General features: G+C 47.0%; 1 protein-coding gene across 3 annotated transcripts in view; it reads left to right on the forward strand.

Annotated features, from left to right (window-relative positions):
* Positions 1-21840, forward strand: part of ICE1 (interactor of little elongation complex ELL subunit 1) — a 49480-nt gene that overhangs the window by 16524 nt on the left and 11116 nt on the right. For all 3 annotated transcript variants that reach the window (XM_064169693.1, XM_064169691.1, XM_064169692.1), the window contains 12 exons: positions 50-84; positions 1393-1411; positions 1945-2056; positions 4234-4310; positions 7628-7665; positions 9114-9196; positions 10003-10042; positions 10637-10693; positions 12796-12885; positions 13652-13705; positions 14376-14728; positions 16053-20348. In XM_064169693.1, coding sequence (XP_064025763.1) covers positions 1979-2056; positions 4234-4310; positions 7628-7665; positions 9114-9196; positions 10003-10042; positions 10637-10693; positions 12796-12885; positions 13652-13705; positions 14376-14728; positions 16053-20348 — 5166 coding nt within the window. In that variant the 5' untranslated portion in view covers positions 50-84; positions 1393-1411; positions 1945-1978. The remainder of the gene's footprint in view (positions 1-49; positions 85-1392; positions 1412-1944; positions 2057-4233; positions 4311-7627; positions 7666-9113; positions 9197-10002; positions 10043-10636; positions 10694-12795; positions 12886-13651; positions 13706-14375; positions 14729-16052; positions 20349-21840) is intronic.

Consider the following 21840-nt stretch of genomic DNA (forward strand, 5'->3'; position numbering starts at 1 on the left):
AAAATGAGTAATGTATTTTTTTTCCTTCCTTCCTTCCTTTCTTTTGCAGTCGTTTGCTGACAGAGTATCAACAGAAATGCACAGATATCCTTTGCTTTCAGTTGGTGTCCTTACAGAATTTCTTATAAGAGGGCTTGAGGCTTTTAAGTTAAGAGATGATGCCTGTAGTAAAGAACAGAGTGGAAAGGCTTTCAGGGAAATAGGGCTTTGGAATTAAAACTGTCAATTTAAGATCCACTTGTCTCTCATATAAGGATAATGAGGGCTGTGTTGCTGAGGATTACCTCAGTTTGTACATCGTATGGCAGAAGTCAGTATCTTTACTGATGATCTGGACGAGGGGATTGAGTCCAGCATCAGTAAGTTTGCAGATGACACCAAGCTAGGAGCAGGTGTTGATCTGTTGGAAGGTAGCAGAGCCCTGCAGAGGGACCTGGGCAGGCTGGATGGGTGGGCAGAGGCCAATGGGATGACATTTAACAAAGCCAAGTGTAGGGTTCTGCACTTTGGCCACAACAACCCCAAGCAGCATTACAGGCTGGGGACTGAGTGGCTGAGAGCAGCCAGAAGGAAAGGGCCCTGGGAGTACTGATAGATAGTAGGCTGAAGATGAGGCAGCAGTGTGCCCAGGTGGCCAAGAGAGCCAATGGCATCCTGGCCTGGATGAGGAAGAGTGTGGCCAGTAGGACAAGGGAGGTTATTCTGCCCCTGTACTCAGCACTGGTCAGGCCACCCCTTGAGTACTGTGTCCAGTTCTGGGCTCCTTGATTCAAGAGAGATGTTGAGGTGCTGGAAGGTGTCCAGAGAATGGCAACAAAGCTGGTGAGGGGCCTGGAACACAAATCCTATGAGGAGAGGCTGAGGGAGCTGGGGGTGTGCAGCCTGCAGAAGAGGAGGCTCAGGGGTGACCTCATTGCTGTCTGCAACTACCTGAAGGGACATTGTAGCCAGGTGGGGGATGGCCTCTTCTGCCAGGCAACCAGCAACAGAACAAGGGGACACAATCTTAAGTTGTGCTGAGGAAAGTATAGGCTGGATGTTAGGAGGAAGTTGTTGTCAGAGAGAGTGATTGGCATTGGAATGGGCTGCCCAGGGAGGTGGTGGAGGCACCGTCCCTGGAGGTGTTCAAGAAAAGCCTGGATGAGGCACTTAGTGCCATGGTCTGGTTGATTGGACAGGGCTGGGTGCTAGGTTGGCCTGGATGATCTTGGAGGTCTCTTCCAACCTGGTTGATTCTATGATGATTCTATGAAGTCCTGTCAATCAAACAGATTTTAATTGAACACTTTGTTCTGCAAGCCCTGTATCATTTTGGGTGGAAGTCTTTGCTGGATGTTTCTTTGCAAGTGGAGATTTATAAACTTCTAAATGTCTACCTTAACAAGAGTCTACAGCTTCAGTTTGCTGAACGGTGAGTTTCATTTAAACTATTTACTAAGGATGTTATGTGCTCTGTGTTCTCTGTGTCTTGGGCAGCTTGAGGAGTCTGACCTGACAGCAGTGTCCCTGGGTCTAGGCTGAGCTTTTGATGTGTTCCTTTCTTTTACCATGCTTCCAAAGCCATTGACAGCAGAGATACCCTTGATGAGGAAAGAAATCTGTCCTCCTTCTACGTCTTTCCTGGCCCTGTCTCACACAAGAGTCTAGAAGTGACCAAGTCGAATGGCCATTGGAATGGGCTGCCCAGGGAGGTGGTGGAGTCACCATCCCTGCAGGTGTTCAAGAAAAGGCTGGATGAGGCACTTGGTGCCATGGTGTAGTTGACTGGCTCGGGCTGGGTGCTGGGTTGGCCTGGATGATCTTGGAGGTCTCTTCCAACCTGGTTGATTCTATGATTCTATGAAAGCAAAGTACTCAGACACAGGCTTGATGAATTAGAACACTGAGTTTGGAAGCACCTATGTTTTCTGGCAACTTGATTTTTAATTACACTTTCAATTTCAGGGAGATCTCTGCTCTTCGTTGCCAAGTGGAGCAGATGCTACAGAAAATCCTGCCTCTGGAAAAATGCCAGGAAGAGTTGGGTTCCTTGAAAGCAGAGTTGGAAGAGAAAAAGGTGTGTTTGTAAGGTTTAAATAACTTTCACTTCTGTTGAAAGAAATGTATGTATTTTATGCTCGTTTTAATGAAGCAGGCTTTTACAGCTCACTGGAACAGGCAGCTCTGGGTTTATGCAAACAAAGAGAGAAATGCAGCAGATTTCAGGTAGGTAAAAAGCTCAAGCTTCTGTAGCTCCTGGTTTTCTTATCAGATTATCAGACTTTTACTCTGCTCTTGTGAGAGCCCTCCTGGAGTACCGTGTACAGTTCTGGAGCCCCCAACACAAGGAAGATATGGAACTATTGGAGCCAGTCCAGGGGAGGACCACCAAGATGCTCAGAGGGCTGCAGCAGCTCTGCAATGAGGACAGGCTGAGAGAGTTGGTGCTCTTCAGCCTGGAGAAGAGGAGGCTTCGAGGAGATGTTGTAGTGGCCTTCCAGTAGGGGGCCTACAGGAAGACTGGGGAGGGACTATTGACAAGGTCTTGTGATGACAGGATGAGGAGTAATGGGATTAAATTGGCAGAGGGAAGATTTAGACTGGATGTCAGGAAGAAGTTCTTTCCAGTGAGGGTGGTGAAACAGTGGCACAGGTTGCCCAGGGAGGTTGTGGCTGCTCCCTCCCTGGAGAGGTTCAAGGCCAGGTTGGATGAGGCCTTGAGCAACCTGTTCTAGTGGGAGGTGTCCCTGCCTATGGCAGGGCGTTGGGACTGGTTGAGCTTTGAGGTCCCTTCCAACCTAAACCACTCTATGGTTTAGCAATCTTTCACATCCCTTAGCTGAGATTTAGACTGTTCAAATCACCTAAATGCATGTATTTTCTAGTAATTGACTATTATTTGTGCAGAAAATACCCAGTCTTCTTTCTTGTAGTTTTTTCGTGGCAGTGCAAAGCAGGAGATGAGCTCCTGTCTTGCCACTGTGCGTAGTTTTCCTCCTGTGTTGAAACTGACTGGGGATTGAGTCCATCATCAGTAAGTTTGCAGATGACACCAAGCTAGGAGCAGATGTTGATCTGTTGAAGGGTAGGAGAGCCCTGCAGAGGGACCTAGACAAGCTGGATGGGTGGGCAGAGGCCAATAGGATGAGATTGAACAAGGCCAAGTGCAGGGTTCAGCACTTTGGCCACAGCAACCCCAAGCAGTGCTACAGGCTGGGGACTGAGTGGCTGAGAGCAGCCAGGCAGAGAGGGCCCTGGGAGTGCTGGTAGAGAGTAGCTGAAGATGAGGCAGCAGTGTGCCCAGGTGGCCAAGAGAGCCAATGGCATCCTGGCCTGGCTCAGGAGCAGTGTGGGCAGCAGGACAAGGGAGGTTCTTCTGCCCCTGTACTCGGCACTGGTCAGGCCACACCTTGAGTGCTGTGTCCAGTTCTGGGCTCCTCAATTCAAGAGAGTTGTTGAGGTGCTGGAAGGTGTCCAGAGAAGGGTGATGAAGCTGGTGAGGGGCCTGGAACACAAACCCTATGAAGAGAGGCTGAGGGAGCTGGGGGTGTTTAGCCTGCAGAAGAGGAGGCTCAGGGCAGAGCTCATTGCTGTCTACAACTACCTGAAGGGAGGCTGTAGCCAGGTGCTGGTTGGTCTCTTCTCCCAGGCAAGCAGCAACAGAAGAAGGGGACACAGTGTGAAGTTGTGGCAGGGGAGGTCTAGGCTGGATGTGGGGAGGAAGTTGTTGTCAGAGAGAGTGATTGGCATTGGAATGGGCTGCCCAGGGAAGGTGGTGGAGTCGCTGTGCCTGGAGGTGTTGCAAACTGGCTGAGGCACTTAGTGCCATGGTCTGGTTGATTGTCTAGGGCTGGGTGCTAGGTTGGCCTGGATGATCTTGGAGGTCTCTTCCAACCTGGTTAATTCCATGGTTCTATGATTCTGGTTTTTAAATTCTCTTCCCTCAGGTAATATTAACAGCTGAGATCTTTTGTCAGAGCAGTGGATTATATGTCTTGTGTATGATAATTCTCTTGACTTCAGCTTTGAGTTCCCTTCCTGACAGGTTCTGGAGACATACTGAAAAGTTAAATAGATGTTTGTTTGTTATAAATGTGAAGAAGAATAACCTGACTTTTCAACGTGCTTGTTTTCTCTTTAAATACACCTTTATTTTTCCAGCTGTGCACTGTTTCCATTAGAAAAGGTAAAACTCTTGCTGTTTTTTTTTCCCTCAGTAAGGACAGATGTTAACTGTGCTTTCCTTTTCCACAGTGTTCTCTCAAGATTTATCGTGAGAGTCAACTGGAATATGTTAAAATTAAAGAAGAAATAGTAAACAGTGATGCTGTGTGAGTGATGCTTCTTTTTCACAACCTTTCTTTTCCTCTCCCCTTACCTCTCTTAGAACTTGTTCCTACACCTTTGCTAGTTTTGCTTTCCATTTCCCTACAGTTTTTATGCTTATGAATTCAACATGGAGTTGATGAAAGGATGGAATTAGATACTGTAGCAATCCCTCTGGAAAATAGCTTTAGTTTAATTATTACCCTGCTGGCTCTAGCTGGTTGCTTAGCAAAGGGCAAGATGGATAAGAAGCTGTAGTGCCTCCAGTCTTACATGGTTCTTAGTCTTGGCTGCTGTCTGTTTCCATTGTGCTGCTAAATCTCTGAGACCAATACATAAATATTGACAAAGTGATTTGCACTTAAAATCAGTCCTTTAAAATAGTTGTAACAGCTCAGCAGGTCTGAACTGTCCACCATGACTGGAAATGGACAAAAGGGATTTGGCACCAAACCCATAACAGCAGCCAGTTTTGCTGCCTTAGCTCACAGTACTACAAAGCCTTGATAGTTCCCAAAGTTTGTTCTTCCAGTAACCAGTCACTCAGAGGCTTCCTTGCCTGGAGCACATGTGTATGTTGTCCTGTCTTACCACTGCTAATGGACTCCCTAGTGAATTTATCTCATCTCTCTTTAACCTTGTAACACTCCTAGCTTCCAAACCACCTGTTTCAGGGAGCTGGGGCTTCTTATTATTGTATGCAAAGGTATTTACACCAGCTAATGTACAACTGAGTGCTGTGAGTTTGTAGTTGTGGTTATTTTGCTCAACACCAGTGGTCACTTTGAAGTTGCTTGGAATCCTAAGATACTTGTACTGGTTTTTGTGGTCAGCTTTTATTTCTGATGTGTTCTGACACAATGAGACTCCTTTTTTCCTTCTTGTAAGCTGGCTCATTTTTAACTTTGCTGTTCTAAGCTGTTTTGGTGCTACCAGTATGTCAAGGAAGGTGATCTCCGGCTGGATGTGAGGAGGAAGTTGTTGAGCATGAGAGTGGTGAGAGGCTGGAATGGGTTGCCCAGGGAGGTGGTTGAGCCCAAATGGCTGGAGGTGTTTCAGGCCAGGCTGGCTGAGGCTGTGGGCAGCCTGCTCTAGGGTAGGGTGTCCCTGGACATGACAGGGGATTTGGAACTGGCAGATCCTTGTGGTCCCTTCCCACCCTGACTGCTTCTGTAATTCTATGATTCTATGATGTCTATACTCAGCACTGCTGAGACCACATCTGGAGTACTGTGTCCAGTTCTGGGCTTCTCTGTACAAGAGAGATGTGGATGTACTGGGGAAAATCCAGCAAAGGGTCATGGAGATGATCAAGAGACTGAAACATCAAACATCTTGCATGTGAGATATCACATGGCTTGTGAAACATACTCCTGAGCACAGCAGCAAGCCACTGTCATCATCATAATCATCAGGACTGTACAAGCAGGCTAACATTGTTGTCACTTGCTGTAGTCACTTCTTCCAGGCTGCACTCACTTCACATATAGATACTCTATTTCCTGTGAGCTTAAAGGAGTCTTTAGCACATTGCCCTAAGAGCAGCAACCGCATTGCTGATTGCTTCTTCAGAGCACTGACTGCTGTAGCATGCTGTGTCAGTATAAATCTGTCACCTATCTCCTGCCTTTCATGTCTTAAAGAAGGAGGCAAGGCCAGGCAGCCTCACCTTGATCTCTGAAAAGTTAATTGAGCAGCTCATCCTACCTATTTATGGGCAGAAGAAGGAAAAGACACTGCTCAGAAGAAGTCAGCATGGCTTCTCCAGAGGGAAGTTATGTTTGGCTGACTGGATGAGCTGTTGTGAGGAGTAACTTAATGCCTGGTCTGTGAGGGGAGAGCAGTGGCTTGTGTCTGCCAGGCCTTCAGTAATGCCTCTGATATTTTTCTCCTGTCAGAGCTTCACAGCTCCTGAAGCTGTTGCTGCAAGGGCTGGCTGAGCAGACACTGAGGTGGATTGCAGACCACTGGAGAGCTGGGCCCTGAGAGTGGTGAGGATGGCACACAGTCTAGTTGGAGGCCAGAACTAGCAGTATGCCCTGTGGGAGGAAGAGGGAGGGGAGCTGTGCTGGGTCCAGCCCTGCTGCTGGTCTGTGTGATGGGGCAGTGCATGTCCTGGGTGAGATTGCCAAGGATGCAAAGCAGGAGGGAGTGGCTGACAGGCCAGGGCAGCCTGCTGCCATCCAGCACCAGCTGGGCAGGGTGGAGAAATGGGCTGATGGAAACCTCAGGAAGGCCAGGAACAAGAAATGTAAAACTCTGCACCTGGCAAGGAACTAACCCATACACCAGTATGTGCTGGAGGCTGCCCAGCTGCTGTGAGCTGGGACCAGGTTGGGCAAGAACCAGCGATGTGCCCTTGTGGCAAAGAAGGCTACTGGTATCCTGCTCTGCATCAGGCTGAGGGAGGTGGTGCTTCCCTTGTTCTCAGCACTGCTGAGGCCACACCTGGAGCACTGCATCCAGTTCTGGGCACCCCAGTAAAAGAGATATGGACATGCTGGGGCGAGTGAAGGGCCACAAAGAAGACAAGGGAGAGCAGCATCTCTCCACTGAGGAAAGTCAGATCTTGAACTGTCTAGTCTGGAGAAGAGAAGACTTGGGGGGATCTAATCAATCTCTGTTAATTCCTGAAGCCAGGGTGTAAAGAAGATGAAGCCAGGGTGTAAAGAAGATGAAGCCAGGGTCTTTTCTGTGATGTTCAGTGACAGGAGAAGAGGCAATGGATACAAACTGCCAAACTGCAACTGAAGAAACATTATTTTTCCTTTCTTTCCGCCCTCCCCCCCCCACCTTTTTTACTGTAAGGATGACAGATTGCCCAGAGAGGTCAAAATCCATTCCAGATGCATCATTTGATTTGTCTTTAGGAAACACATGGATATTCTTAACAAAAACCCTGTTGGGTGATAGGTGATCCCAAAGGCTATTCCCGATTATCTCATTGGTTAGGTCTTAGTGATTACAAGCAAGGTCTGCTTGGTTTTAAGGAGTAAAATTAACTTGTTTACATGACATCAGAGAAATACAAAGACCAGAAGCCAGTTCTATGAGTGGTGTTTATAATTCCAGGCTGTAATTGAAGCTCTGTTAGTGGTCTGTTTCTCTTAAGATCAAACTCTGCCTCTGCAGCAGATGCAGCTGCATGTGTGAAAATGCTGTCAACCTGCCACCAACTGGAGTTTTCAGCTCCAGGGACACATTGGCTTCACAGGTGCTGGGGCTAGGGAGTGTGTTTTCTCTGCAATGGTTACTTGTTGTTTTGTGTGTGTGCAACACAGTTATGTACAGGAATGATGTATCAATGCCTTCTTTTTCCCAGGAGGAAGAAACTGGAAACAAAAGTGAAGAAACTTGAAGGTAACTTTCTACCTTGTGGTACTCTGCTCTTCTCCTGCTTCCCATCTAGAATGCATTTTTGTCCAAAGAATTGCATCTATCTGACTCTGAGGGCCCAAGGAGCAAGGCTGGGTGTTCCCATGTGTGGGAAAAAGACTGAGAGGAAATCTTATATCTAAAGGGTGGAGGTCATGAGGATGGGGCTGCACTCATCTCAGTAGTGGCCAGTGTCAGGTCAAGGGACAATGAATACAAACCAAAGCACAGGAGGTTTCACTTGAACGTAAGGACAAACTTGTTTGAGGGTGCCAGAGCTCTGGAGCAGGCTGCCCAGAGAGGTTATGGAGTTTCCTTCTCTGGATACTTTGAAAACCCACCTGGACACATTTCTGGACACCTTCTCTGGTTGGACTGGGTGAGCCAATGGCATCTTGGCCTGTATCAGGAGCAGTGTGGCCAGCAGGACAAGGGAGGTTGTTATTCCCCTGTACTTGGCACTGTTCAGGCCACACCTTGAGTGCTGTGTCCAGTTCTGGGCCCCTCAATTCAAGAGAGATGCTGAGGTGCTGGAAGGTGTCCAGAGAAGGGCAACGAAGCTGGTGAAGGGCCTGGAGCACAAACCCTATGAGGAGAGGCTGAGGGAGCTGGGGGTGTGCAGGCTGCAGAAGAGGAGGCTCAGGGCAGGCCTCATTACTGTCTACAACTCCCTGCAGGGAGGCTGTAGCCAGGTGGGGTTGGTCTCTTATCCTAGGCAACCAGCAATAGAACAAAGGGACAGAGTCTCAAGTTGTGGCAGAGGAGGTCTAGGCTGGATGTGAGGAGGAAGTTGTTGTCAGAGAGAGTGATTGGCATTGGAATGGGTTGCCCAGGGAGGTGGTGGAGTCACCATCCTTGGAGATATTCAAGAATAGCCTGGATGAGGCACTTAGTGCCATGGTCTGGTTGATTGGCCAGGGCTGGGTGCTAGGTTGGCCTGGATGATCTTGGAGGTCTCTTCCAACCTGGTTGATTCTATGATCTCCAAAGTTCCTTTCCATCTCCTACCAGTCTGTGATAACTAATGCAGGTGGCGATGGTGTTTTCATCTCTGAACTGAAGATCTCTTGTAATGAAGACAATAAAGCACATGGAAATCATAACACCTCATTTTTAATCTTACTCCCTTTTTTTCCCTTGGTGTATAGATGTACAGTAATATTTCAGTATGTCTCATCTTCCTCCTTGCATTTAAGTGAGGAAAGTAATCTATTTCACTAGTTCAGGGTAGTAATTATGCAGTGGAAGACAACAGGCGTGGATGTATGTCTTGACAACCAAAACTATGGCTTCAATAGATTTAACAGATTTTTATTTCACACTTGTTTTTTCTTTCAAGTAATTTGATTAGCAAAGTGGTGACCAACACTGCTTAAATTGGCTGTCTCTTACATTGCAATTTCTGACCTGAATTTTGTTTGTGTCTCTTGAAGAGGCTGCGACAAAGCGCACACAAGACTTCAGACAACTGAAGACTGAAAAGAAGAGGCTTGAAAAGGAGCTCAAAAAGGCACAAGTAAGACTTTCCCGGTCTTTTGGATGAAGCTCCTCTTAGCATTTCTGCAGAATAAAGAACATAAGCTGCCAGTAATGGAGATACTGGAATAGTGAAATGACATTTGTTGAATAACTAAACTTTAAGAGATGTGTCTTGGTTCCAATTTAAATGTCCCAGAGACTCAAATATAGTTGATAGAACCAATAACAATTTCTAGGGTGCCCTTCCCTCTTCCCCCATCTTTCCCAAAAGAAAAGTAATTAGATGGAGAGAGAGAGGAAAGGTAAAGCAGACCCAAATAAATAATCTCACTGCAATGTGGAAGTTAAAAGAAGAAAGGTTTAACAATAAATACAAGGTATATGAGGTAGGGAAGTCACAAAGGTATAGGGAAAGGGAAATGAGACACAAAATATGTAAACATACAAACAGATTTGATGGCAGTGGGTTTTGTCCACCTTGTGGTGATGATGGCCACGTGGTAAGTCAAAGAGCAGCAGGAAACAGGAATGGTGATGCTGACAGGGAGGGAGAGAGAGGAACAGGCTATCCCCCTGCTTTTATGGATCTTAGACAGGGAGGGGGAGTGGGCTAAACCACCATCACCTTGTCATGTTCAGACTCACCCCTGGGGGAGGGTCAAGAGCACCTGGAGTCAGGTTCAAGATCACTCCCCCCAGGAGGATTAACCCTGTACAAGATGGGAGATGTGCCATCCGAAGTATGGCCTTTGAAACACTGCTTTAGATTTTTATGCTCATTGAGGGCAGATGCTCTCCAAACAGATTATGACATGAAAAATGAATATTGTTTTATTTGAACAGGGAAAACTTGATGGTGTGCTGCAAGAGAAGTGCAGAAAAGGTATGTGATGGTTTGGGTGTTCCCTGCTCCCCCCCATACTTTGGAAAATCACCCAGACTAGATTCAGCTGCTCTAGAAATTGAATGAAGCTTTCTATTTACAGCTTAGCACAATATACAAGCAGGTAGTTAAAATATCTAAGTTATATACAAGTTAAAAGGTAATACAGAAGCACAACAGCCCTCCCAGAAACATGAGTCCCCTTCCACCTTCCTCCCACCCCTCTACCTTACCCTAGATCTTGCCTTATGTTTAAGGTAGTTTTGAGGGTCAGCCAAGGGGATTAGGAAGCAGATGGATTAGTCACACAGACAGCAGGTTAGGTTAGAGAGAGATGCAGCCCAGACAGTGACTCTGTTATCTCTATTTATGTTCTTGTTCTTATCCATCTCAGCAAGCCTATGAGTGCAGCAGCCATCCCCACTGCTTCCTTTTCACAGCCTAAAATCTAATTCTTCTCACCAAAACATTCTAGCTAGGCTCAAACTAGCACAAGGTAATTGTTCACCTTTGCCTTCAGGTTTGGGTGTGGTTCCAAAGGAACAATAGTTCCATCTGAACCGTTTCCTCTTCTCCCTCTGCTCTTTCTCATAGTCAAGCATGCAGAGACCCAGAGTTCAAGTGAAGATCTTAAAACAGATATAGACAAAGGTAAGATGTTTTGCAGGACCAACTGTTATGAATTGATTGCAACTCTTCTGCAGGTGCATTTCTGGAAGGAGACAACACTGACAGAAATGCATGAGGAGCATATATGGTTGGTACAAATAAGTTATGCTGAAGGGCTAACATTACAGATGACTGTTTTCAGGTTTGCAATAAGGAATATACTAGATCCATTAAAAGTAGTAATCAGCCCTGTGTGTGTGAAGTCAGTTGCTGTGCAATCATGAAACAGAAGGCAAACACTGAGGAAAAATACAGTCAAATTGTCTTTGAAGCTTGGTGAAATCTAAAGCATGCAGAGCAAAGACACAAGACAGCAGTGCAGACTGCTGCAGTTTTGTGTGAGGCTCTGTAAATCAAGTGGAAAGGCTCTTCCCATTGATGTCCAGTGACAGCCCAAGAGGCAATGGGTGCATGCTCCAACACAGGAGGTTCCAAGTGAGCATAAGGAGAAACTTTTTCACTGTGAGGGTGAGAGAACACTGGAAGGGGTTGCCCAGCGTTGTTGTGGAGTCTCCTCTGGAGACACTGAAAACCTGCCTGGGTGTGTTCCTCTGTGACTTACTCTTAAATTCTGCCCAGGGGGGTTGGACTCAATGACTTTTTGAGGTCCCTTCTAATCCCTAACATTCTGTGAAATCCAGATTGTATAGTTCCTATTGACTCTCCACTCTCCCCCCACCAAGGTCTAAAATATCTGCTACAAGTTCCATAAATTATGCAGTGGAACAAACTCCTTCTAAACTTCCTCTCAAGGACTGAGGCTAAACTTCAAGCAATTTTTATTTTTTTCTGTACTGATGCTACTTCTGAATTGTTTAGAAATTCTGAAAACAATTTTCAGTCCAAATAAAATCTTCCCTGCTCTCTTTGCCCTGCAGAGGGACCTTGCCAGTCTGGATGGGTGAACAGAGGCAAGTGGGATGAGATTGAACAAGGCCAAGTGCAGGGTTCTACACTTCGGCCACAACAACCCCAAGCAGTGCTACAGGCTGGGGCCAGAGGGGCTGAGAGCAGCCAGGCAGAGAAGGACCTGGGGGTGCTGGTAGAGAGGAGCTGAAGATGAGGCAGCAGTGTGCCCAGGTGGCCAAGAGAGCCAATGACATCCTGGCCTGCATCAGGAGCAGTGTGGCCAGCAGGACAAGGGAGGTTATTCTGCCTTTGTACTCAGCACTGGTCAGGCCACACCTTGAGTGCTGTGTCCAGTTCTGAGCTCCTCAATTGAAGAGAGATGTTGAGGTGCTGGAAGGTGTCCAGAGAAGGGCAACAAAGCTGGTGAGGGGCCTGGAACACAAAGCCTATGAGGAGAGGCCGAGGGAGTTTTTAGGCTGTCAGGGAGTGACAGGACTGGGGGGAATGGAGCAAAGCTGGAGATGGGTAGGTTCAGCCTGGATGTGGGAAAGAAGTTGTTGAGCATGAGAGTGGTGAGAGGCTGGAATGGGTTGCCCAGGGAGGGGGTTGAGGCCCCATGGCTGAAGGTGTTTAAGGCCAGGCTGGCTGAGGCTGTGGGCAGCCTGCTCTAGGGTAGGGTGTCCCTGTGCGTGGCAGGGGGGTTGGAACTGGCTGATCCTTGTGGTCCCTTCCAACCCTGACTGATTCTTTGATTCTGATTCTGATGTTGTTGCCTGGTAGTTAATTCAGCGCTATTGAATGTGCTGTCACTCCATGGTTAAGATGAGTTACTAGTGAGTGTGGTTAAGGAAAGAATGTGATTGTACTCTCTTACTAGAAGATCTCCTCCCCCATTTACATCCATGTCATCTGATTTGGTTTAGAGACCTGTTTCACCACTGTTGCATTCACATCTGCTTTTAAACTTTAGGTGCTGCTATGACAAAGCATTTTGCAGCTGTTCCTTCAGTCTTCTGTATGGCTCTGGCCAACACAGGATTCATTCCTTCACTGGCATCTAGCATTTCTCTTTCCCTGAAGCTAAAAGGCCTTGTCTTACTGCTTTTTGTGAGTGGTTTGTGTTTTGTGGGTTTGTAGGCACATCTGCACTCTGAGCAGAGATAAAGAAACATGAATTCTTAACTCTCCAACCATTTGATGTGTTCCTCAGTTTATAACAGTATTTATTTTGACAGAAAAAATCAAACTTCTGTTGGAAGAACTTTGGATGTGCATAGACAGTGCAACAGGAAAGAGGAAGGCTCGGGGGAAGGATCCTGTCTGGGGTGAGTTGGCAATGTAGCATCTTGACATGTCCTTGGAACCTGGGGGTACTGATAGAGAGTAGCTGAAGATGAGCCAGCAGTGTGCCCAGGTGGCCAAGAGAGCCAATGGCATCGTGGCCTGGATCAGGAGCAGTGTGGGCAGCAGGACAAGGGAGGTTCTTCTGCCCCTGTACTCAGCACTGGTCAGGCCACACCTTGAGTGCTGTGTCCAGTTCTGGGCCCCTCAATTCAAGAGAGATGTTGAGGTGCTGGAAGGTGTCCAGAGAAGGGCAACAAAGCTGGTGAAGGGCCTGGAACACAAACCCTATGAGGAGAGGCTGAGGGAGCTGGGGGTGTGCAGCCTAGAGAAGAGGAGGCTCAGGGCAGACTTCATTGCTGTCTACAACTCCCTGAAGGGACATTGTAGCCAGGTAGGGGGTGGCCTCTTCTCCCAGGCAACCAGCAATAGAGCAAGGGGACAGAGTCTCAAGTTGTGCGAGGGTAGGTATAGGCTGGATGTTAGGAGGAAGTTCTTCAGAGAGGGAGTGATTGGCATTGGAATGGGCTGCCCAGGGAGGTGGTGGAGTCGCTGTCCCTGGAGGTCTTCAGGAAGAGACTGGATGAGGCACTTGGTGCCATGGTCTGGTTGACTGGCTAGGCCTGGGTGCTAGGTTGGACTGGGTGATCTTGGAGGTCTCTTCCAACCTGGTTGATTCTATGATTCTATGAACTGTCTCTTTCTGACAAAAAAAGAAATGTTGGTGCATGGGTTTGTTTTTTTTTCCAGTTTCTACTCAGGATAAGACATGGCCTGAAAAAAGAAGGCTGACTGTTACAGAAGGTAGGTTCCAGTAATGCTTAATTTGTTAATGCACAAGTGGAGGTCATTCTGCCCCTGTACTCTGCACTGCTTAGACCACACCTTGAGTACTGTGTTCAGTTCTGGGCCCCCCAGTTTAGGAGGGACATTGAGATGCTTGAGCGTGTCCAGAGAAGGGCAACGAGGCTGGGGAGAGGCCTTGAGCACAGCCCTACGAGGAGAGACTGAGGGAGCTGGGATTGGTTAGCCTGGAGAAGAGGAGGCTCAGGGGAGACCTTATTGCTGTCTACAGCTACCTGAGGGGAGGTTGTGGCCAGGAGGAGGTTGCTCTCTTCTCTCAGGTGGCCAGCACCAGAACGAGAGGACACAGCCTCAGGCTGTGCCAGGGGAGATTTAGGCTGGAGGTGAGGAGAAAGTTCTTCCCTGAGAGAGTCATTGGACACTGGAATGGGCTGCCCGGGGAGGTGGTGGAGTCGCCGTCCCTGGAGCTGTTCAAGGCAGGATTGGACGTGGCACTTGGTGCCATGGTCTGGCCTTGAGCTGTGTGGTAAAGGGTTGGACTTGCTGATCTATGAGGTCTTTTCCACCCTTGGTGATACTGTGTGTGATACTGTGTGTGATACTGTGTGTATTAACTCTGTACAGAAAAATGGGACAGGAAAAGTTTCTTAACACAACTTTTGTGTCACAGATAGTGTACAATTCCAGCACAAGATCAGGAAGTGCGATGGCACAATGCTGCCTTGCTATTCCTCACTGGAAGGTGCTGGAAAGCAAAACTCTGGAGCAGCTGTGCAACTTCAAGTGAGTACTGAGCCTTTTGGAGGTGACTGTGTTGAGAGCAGGACTCCCAAAGAATGCCAGCGTGGTGGTGAGGATAAACCTGAAGATATGATAGTACAGACAGATGTGGCACACAGCAGTTCAGACTTCTCTGATCAGGAAGAAAATGGCTCAGGTGGAAGTGTGATGGATATATTGAATTGGACCAGGCCTCTCCCTGCTCTGCTTTCACCAATACAACTTTCTCCACTAACTACACAGGTGAGTTCCAGGAGGGCTGACTTGGCACTAACTTGGTCATATGATTACTGTAAAGATAAACATTTGCTAATCCTGGGCTTTTCTTTTTTGTTTTGAGTGTTAGCAGTAGTTGCTCATGCACTGAGGGAGTCTCTGACTATTCAGACCCATATAGATGCTTTTTTGCTTTCTAGCATACTGCCTTCAGAAGGAGGCAAAACACAATTTTCAGCAGTATATTCAAAGCAAAATCACCCTTGTTTCTTGTCCCAGTGCTGTAGGCTTACAGGCTTGACTCTTGTTAGGTGTAAATGTTGCTTTCACTGGGGTGAGATTTAACAAGGCTAAGTGCAGGGTTCTACATTTTGGCCACAACAACATCAAGCAGCACTACAGGCTGGGAACAGAGTGGCTGAGAGCAGCCAGGCAGAAAGGGACCTGGAGTACTGGTAGAGAGTAGCTGAAGATGAGGCAGCAGTGTGCCCAGGTGGGCCAAGAGAGCCAATGGCATCGTGGCCTGGATCAGGAGCAGTGTGGGCAGCAGGACAAGGGAGGTTATTCTGCCCCTGTGCTCAACACTGGTCAGGCCACACCTTGAGTGCTGTGTCCAGTTCTGGACTCCAATTCAAGAGAGATGTTGAGGTGCTGGAAGGTGTCCAGAGAAGGGCAACAAAGCTGGTGAGGGGCCTGGAGCAGAGCCCTGTGAGGAGAAGCTGAGGGAGCTGGGGGTGTGCAGCCTGCAGAAGAGGAGGCTCAGGGGCGACCTCATTACTGTCTACAACTACCTGAAGGGAGGCTGTAGCCAGGTGGGATTGGGCTCTTCTGCCAGACAACCAGCAATAGAACAAAGGGACAGAGTCTCAAGTTGTGGTAGGGAGGTCTAGGCTGGATGTGAGGAGGAAGTTGTTGGCAGAGAGTGATTGGCATTGGAATGGGCTGCCCAGGGAGGTGGTGGAGTCACTGTGCCTGGAGGTGTTGAAGAAGAAAGAGCCTGGATGAGGCACTTAGTGCCATGGTGTGGTTGACTGGCTAGGGCTGGGTGCTAGGTTGGCCTGGATGATCTTGGAGTTCTCTTCCAACCTGGTTCATTCTATGATTCTTAGCAAATTCCTCCAGTGTGAAACCAAGGGTAGCCTACTTAACTGCTGTTTTTCACTAGGTCTCTGACTTTTCACAGAGATGCTTTAGGTTTGCTATGAAGAACAGTGATGGAAAAGGCTGCAGTTCTGTTGTTCTGCCTTAGTTTATCAAAACCACTACAGGTCAGAGGCACTGTTGTTTAGAGAAATAGGTAGTAAGTCTGGTACCAAGCTTCAGAATATTAACTTTGTATTTTTCATTAAAGGATGTACTGTTTGGAGATGTCACAAGTTCCAGTGATGAAGAAGTTGATTGCAGTGCTTCTGCAGTAGAGAATATTTTACAAGAAGAGCATGTGGAGCCTCAGAGTTGTGATGTATTCAGCCTCGGTGAGGAGTGTAGCAGACAGAGCAAATCATGTGAGCATGGTGGTCTTCATGCAGACATCTCACGTAACCTGAGGTGGAATGAAAAGATGTCAAGCAAGGAGGAGAGTGATGCTGAAACAGAGCAAACTGGTGCTGCTACTTTGATTTCAAACATGGAAACTAACAGGGGGGAGAATTCTGAGTACCTGGAAACTGAGAAGAGAAGCCTAACTGAAACAAGAGAAGAGGAATTGGAAGCCATTGAAAACCAGAAAGGAGACAGTGAGGGTATGCACAGTGAAGAGGAAAGATTTTCAGCTGATATTACATTACATAACTTCAACCCTCAGACTGAGCTGGAAAGATGTAGTGAGGTAGAGCAAACAGAAGAGTCTGCAGTCTTAGTTGGAGCTGTTGATTATGAGGGTACACACAACACACATAGTACATTAACGAGATCAGGACAAGATGCATTGTCAGGAGAGACCCAAACTCCCAGGGCAGGATCTGTTCCCCAAAATGTTACTCATTTACCACCTGAGCAATGCGTTGTGCTTCAAAGTGAACATTCTAAGGAGAAATCTGATGTGTTGATACAGAATGAAGTGGTTGAAAATGAATCAAAACATGTAATCAAAGCAAGTGACCTCGAGGAAAAGGTAAAACAAGCGATAATTGGAGAGGAAATGACAGCTGCAGTACAGGTGGAAGCAAATAATGAGAGAGAACTCTCTGAAAATGTATTGTCTGACTTCAGTAGTTCAAAATCCTTCTCTGAAGTGAATTGTCCTGAAGATGTTAGGATACAGCTTGATGGGGAGGGAATAATTACAGAATCTGAGGCTGACACTGGATCTGTTGAGCTCTTTGTATGCTCTCAGCACTCTGAGATTAAACACAAGAGTGAAGAGATACTGGAGGAACAGTGCATGCAAACTATCAAAGATGAGCAAGACAGAGAGTATGAACCAGAGACAGTTAAAGTCTCTAGAGATTCCTTACCTTTAGCTGTTGTTGAAGGAGTAAGAAATTCATTGTCTGTGGACAACATAGACAAAAGTGTAGGTATAGAGTGGACTGCTTTGTCAGCCTTTACAAAAGATGATGAACACCTCAAAATTGAAGATGTGAATATAACCAGACCTGAGAATATTGAACTAGCCCTAAAGTATAATGGAGAATGTGTTCTAGAAATAGCTGAATCATCAGAGCTACTCCATAGGGCAGAAAACACAGAATTAGCAGATATAAGTGAAGGGCAATGTTTGAAAGGCAAAGCACTCCTGGAAGAAAATGGTAGTGATTTATCACAAGAGAAGTCAGAGTTGGAGAGTGTGCTTGCACTGCCAAAGATGGCAAGCACTGCTGATGCAGAGAGCAGTGTAGCTATGTGTGAATCCTCTGTGTTGGATGTTATGGCATTAAAAGGTGAAATAAAACAACCTGAAAACCTCTGTAGTCCATTTGAATGTGGACTGTCCAAGCCCCAGAACTTTGGAGTGCTTGAATCTCAAGAGACTGAGTTTAAAGATCATCCAGAAGATGTTGCAGGGGAAAGCAGTGAGCAGTTAGAACAAGTGGGTACTGATCAGTCTGTCTTAGTAGAAAGCAGTCTTACTTCTCCAACAGAGTTTGCAAAACCTCTGAATTACTTCTTGGTAGCTGAAAATGTTAAATGTGATGAAATAAAAGGGGAACTAAATGAACAAAGTCAGGAATTGGTGACTGAGACTTGTTCCAGTTCAATTAACTGGGAAGAGAATGGTATGAAGAAGAATATTTCAGAGATCATCTGCTCACCTACTTCAGAAATGGATTTTAATGGCAGCTTGGCTTTTTCTACTCAAGAGGATTTGGAAATGGGCTGTATAAACACTGAAGAAACAGATTCTGCTGTGCAAGTGGGAATTGCTTTGGAATCCACAGTGCCTCCCTATCTAAATGGCAGTCTTCAGAAAGATGTTAGTCTTGTTGAAACCAACTCCACAGAAAAGGCTGCTTCCCATACACAGGAAACCAAAGGAGATAAAAACTCTGTCAGTGCACTTAACTGTTCTTCAGGAGGCTTGGATGCTGAAAGCAACAACATGTACAAAGAACTGGACTGCCCTGAGAGGGAATCTGAACACAAAAATGATGTGAAGATTCCCCATGTGAATGAGCAGCCAGTAGGTAAAGAACCTCAGGCAACTGTTAAATCTCATGTCCTAGATGCAGACTCTTACAATGAGAATACTTTGGCAGTGAGTCATTTAAGAGCAGACACTGTGATGGATATAGATACATGCTGTGAAACAAACAACCTCATCAATAGTGCAAGTGAGTTGCCAAGTGAGGTTGGGGAGGATTATCCTGTAGACCTAGCCTCTTGGACACGAGAGGGTACTTTAGTAACCTCTGAAAATAGAGAGGATACTACTGAATGTGTGCTAGATTCTAACAGAGCTGACAGTGACAGCGAGGGAATTCTGTTAAAGACTAAGTCATCAAAAGAAAGTCTTGAGTTGCCAAATGCTTCCAAGAATAGGTTACCAGTAGGCCAGATGTTAACTGGATCCTCAGAAACTTGCAGCCTGGCTGAAGACAGCAGTGCATTAAATACAAAAACCTTAGCAGTTGTCAATCTCTTAGGAGAGAAGGATTCTGAAAAGCTTCAGTCAAACGTGGAGCAAAACCTACTACTCGGTGTTGATATGGGGATCCCAGCGTCTGAAGAGTGTCATCATCATCAAACTGGCACCATTTGCAGTGCAGAAGAAGCCAACACCAATGTTATGCTAGATGGTAGCAGTAGGGAAAAACCTGTCAAGCATCTTCCAACTCAAGGACTGTCTGGTGTTGAGGGCAGTTGTCAGAGAGTTACGCAGCCTTCTGAGCCGCAAAAAGCAGTACCTGAGGAGTTACCTGTGTTGGAGTCAGAGTCTTACGTGGATGTTGCTCTGAAAACAAGCAATGAATTGTGCAGAAAGCAAGAGCCATCTGAAATCCTGACTGTTCCAGCCGAGACAGCTGCCCAAGTCGTGCATGCCAAGCCATCCAAGAGACTTTTCCAAAGTAAAAGGAGAGCTCTCAAAGCTAAACGAACTCAGCCAGTCGTCGCCAATGCTAATACTCCTCTGCCAGTGAAATGCTCCTCTGAGAACATAAATCAAATTAGGCAAGAGATGGGTCCTCCTCTGCCCCCCTTGCTACTGCCTTTGGTTGCTACTCCTCCAAAAGCTGCCTGCACCATGCCCTCAGCGCTGTCTTCTGCTGATCCATCCTCTTTGCTTTCCCCTCTGGATGAGTTGATATCCCCGCTACGTGACACCCCTGTTCCTCCTCTCATGTCTCCGCTAACCGATACTCCGCCAGTAAAATCTGCTCTTTTGTTTTCCCCCGCCTCGCCCTCAGAAGCGGCAGCAGGGAGGAGGACTCGCTCCTCACCCCTCAAGTTCTGCACTTCCATCCCAAAGCACGCCCTGCCTGTGCCGGGAAGGTTTCCTCTGCTGGCAGCCGACGGCGCTGCCCCGGGCGCTCCTCCGGAGAACTCCGTGAGGATATTGGACACTATGTACCCGGAGCTGTCCGCCAGGGCCAGGACGCTCAACATTCTGAAAGGCAACATTCAGCTTGGCCGATGTGCTTTTGCAGACAGCCAAAGCCTGTCAGGACCCGTGGCTCAAATAGGAGGGTTCCAAGCGATTGCATCCAAATCAACAGCTTTTGTTAAAACGGGTAGCACTCTGAAAGCTGAGAGCCACAAAGAGCAAGACAGAGATGGGCAAAATCAGCAGTCGTTTCCAAGCTCATCCAATCACCTGGAGAAAGGGACCCTGCTGCCAGCATCTATGCCAAGGAGTGCCAAGAGACTGAGGCTGGACAGTGAACCATCCAAGCTGGAGCTCAATGATGCTGCTGCTGTCAGAGACACTAAAAATAGAGTCTTGGAAACACAGGAGGCTTTCCACGACACAAGCTGTGAAATCAGTGAGCCAGCAGACGGTTCCAGTTTGGAAACATCACTGCCAGTAAACAAAGCTATTGATCTGGACAGCCAGAATGTTTCTTTGGCATTGAAGAAAATTGCTGAATCCTGTTTTGATTTGTTGCCAGTTATAAAAGGCCATGTGTATGTTGGCAACACCTCAAAGATTCCAGTGATGAGAGATGAAGAGAAAGAAGTTGTCTACGAATTTGGTGTAAAAAACAAGGTAAGTAGGAAAGTTTAGTTTTGATTTTTTGGTTTAATAATGGTTTAAGGAGTTGCTGTATCTGGTAACTTCATAGAATCAACCAGGTTGGAGCAAGGCTGTGACAGCTTTGTGTTTCCTGATCCAGCCAGTAGCACAGCACACTCCTAATAGGCATGCAACACTCACTTCATCTTGTTCTCTCCTCTGTCTGCTGTGGGGAAAGCCTGCTAGTGGAAAACACAGACAGATACAGACAGTATGGATGCCTTCAGTAGCTAACATTAGACAGTGTATCTGGTAGGTGAGTCCTGTTCTCCCCGCTTGTCTCATGCACTGGCAGACTTAGACATAGAAGTACAAGCACATCCCTGCAATAGCTGGTCCAGACCTGTGGCCTTACCTGCAGCTGACCCTCAGACCTCCAGTCTTTCAGGATTTGTCATTCTGGTTCCTCACAAAACCCTGGTGTCTGCAAGTGCTCCATCTAAACTTGTGGCTGCTCCACTACCTAGCTCCTGAGCCTCTCACCTACTCCCCACTTGTAGCCCTCTCTCTTAACAACCTATAGTAATTCTTGCACAACCCCAATATTCTCCTTTCTTGCATCTCACATGGAGTCTTACCTTACCACACACAGCAACACAACCTCCCCAGCTTCTGCAGTGTGTAGAGTGATCTGGGGAGAGACTGCTCTTGGTTCATCTGATGAGTCTCACACCTGGATGATGGGCTGTGTGTGCTTCCATGGCAGCTTCGAGTGTAGCCATGTCAGGATGCTCTGTTTGCCATGTTTAAGGTATTGAGGCTCCTCTGGCTGACGTGGCTCCTCCTCTCATTTTTTGTTTGAGGAAGAAAAATGTTAACCACATAACTGAAAATGTTATGTTCAAAGAATAGTAGTCCTATTCCACACCTATTTCAGGCATGTTTATTCTGAGGCGTTGCCTTCCCTCTTTTCTGTTGCTGGTTGCCTCTGGTTTACTTTTCCACACCTTCAATTCTGTGCAGAAATAAGTCAGTAGTTATTTTTACTTGTCAATACTGCTATAAAACCTTCTCAAGTTGTCAAGGTCCAGAGAACAGAGCTCAACAATATCTCTGTCCAGAGGAGCAAGATCTGTTCTTACAGATTTCTGTGTTGTGAAATGAAGGTGCAAGAGAGACCAGATAGCACCACAGGACTATGTATTAAAGGATACAATTGAACAAAACAGAGGGGGAGAGAGAGGAAACAATGGAGAAAAAGAGAAGAAGCAGGGAAGGAAAAGAGCAGGGATTATATTACCATCAGCTGAAGACTGAGTGGCTGGAGAGCAGCCAGGAGGAAAGGGACCTGGGGGTACTGATAGAAAGCTGAAGATGAGCCAGCAGTGTGCCCAGGTGGCCAAGAGAGCCAATGGCATCCTGGCCTGCATCAGGAAGAGTGTGGCCAGCAGGACAAGGGAGGTTATTCTTCCCCTGTACTCAGCACTGGTCAGACCACACCTTGAGTGCTGTGTCCAGGTCTGGG

Source organism: Pogoniulus pusillus, chromosome 32, assembly GCF_015220805.1.
Source record: "Pogoniulus pusillus isolate bPogPus1 chromosome 32, bPogPus1.pri, whole genome shotgun sequence".
Taxonomy (NCBI): domain Eukaryota; kingdom Metazoa; phylum Chordata; class Aves; order Piciformes; family Lybiidae; genus Pogoniulus; species Pogoniulus pusillus.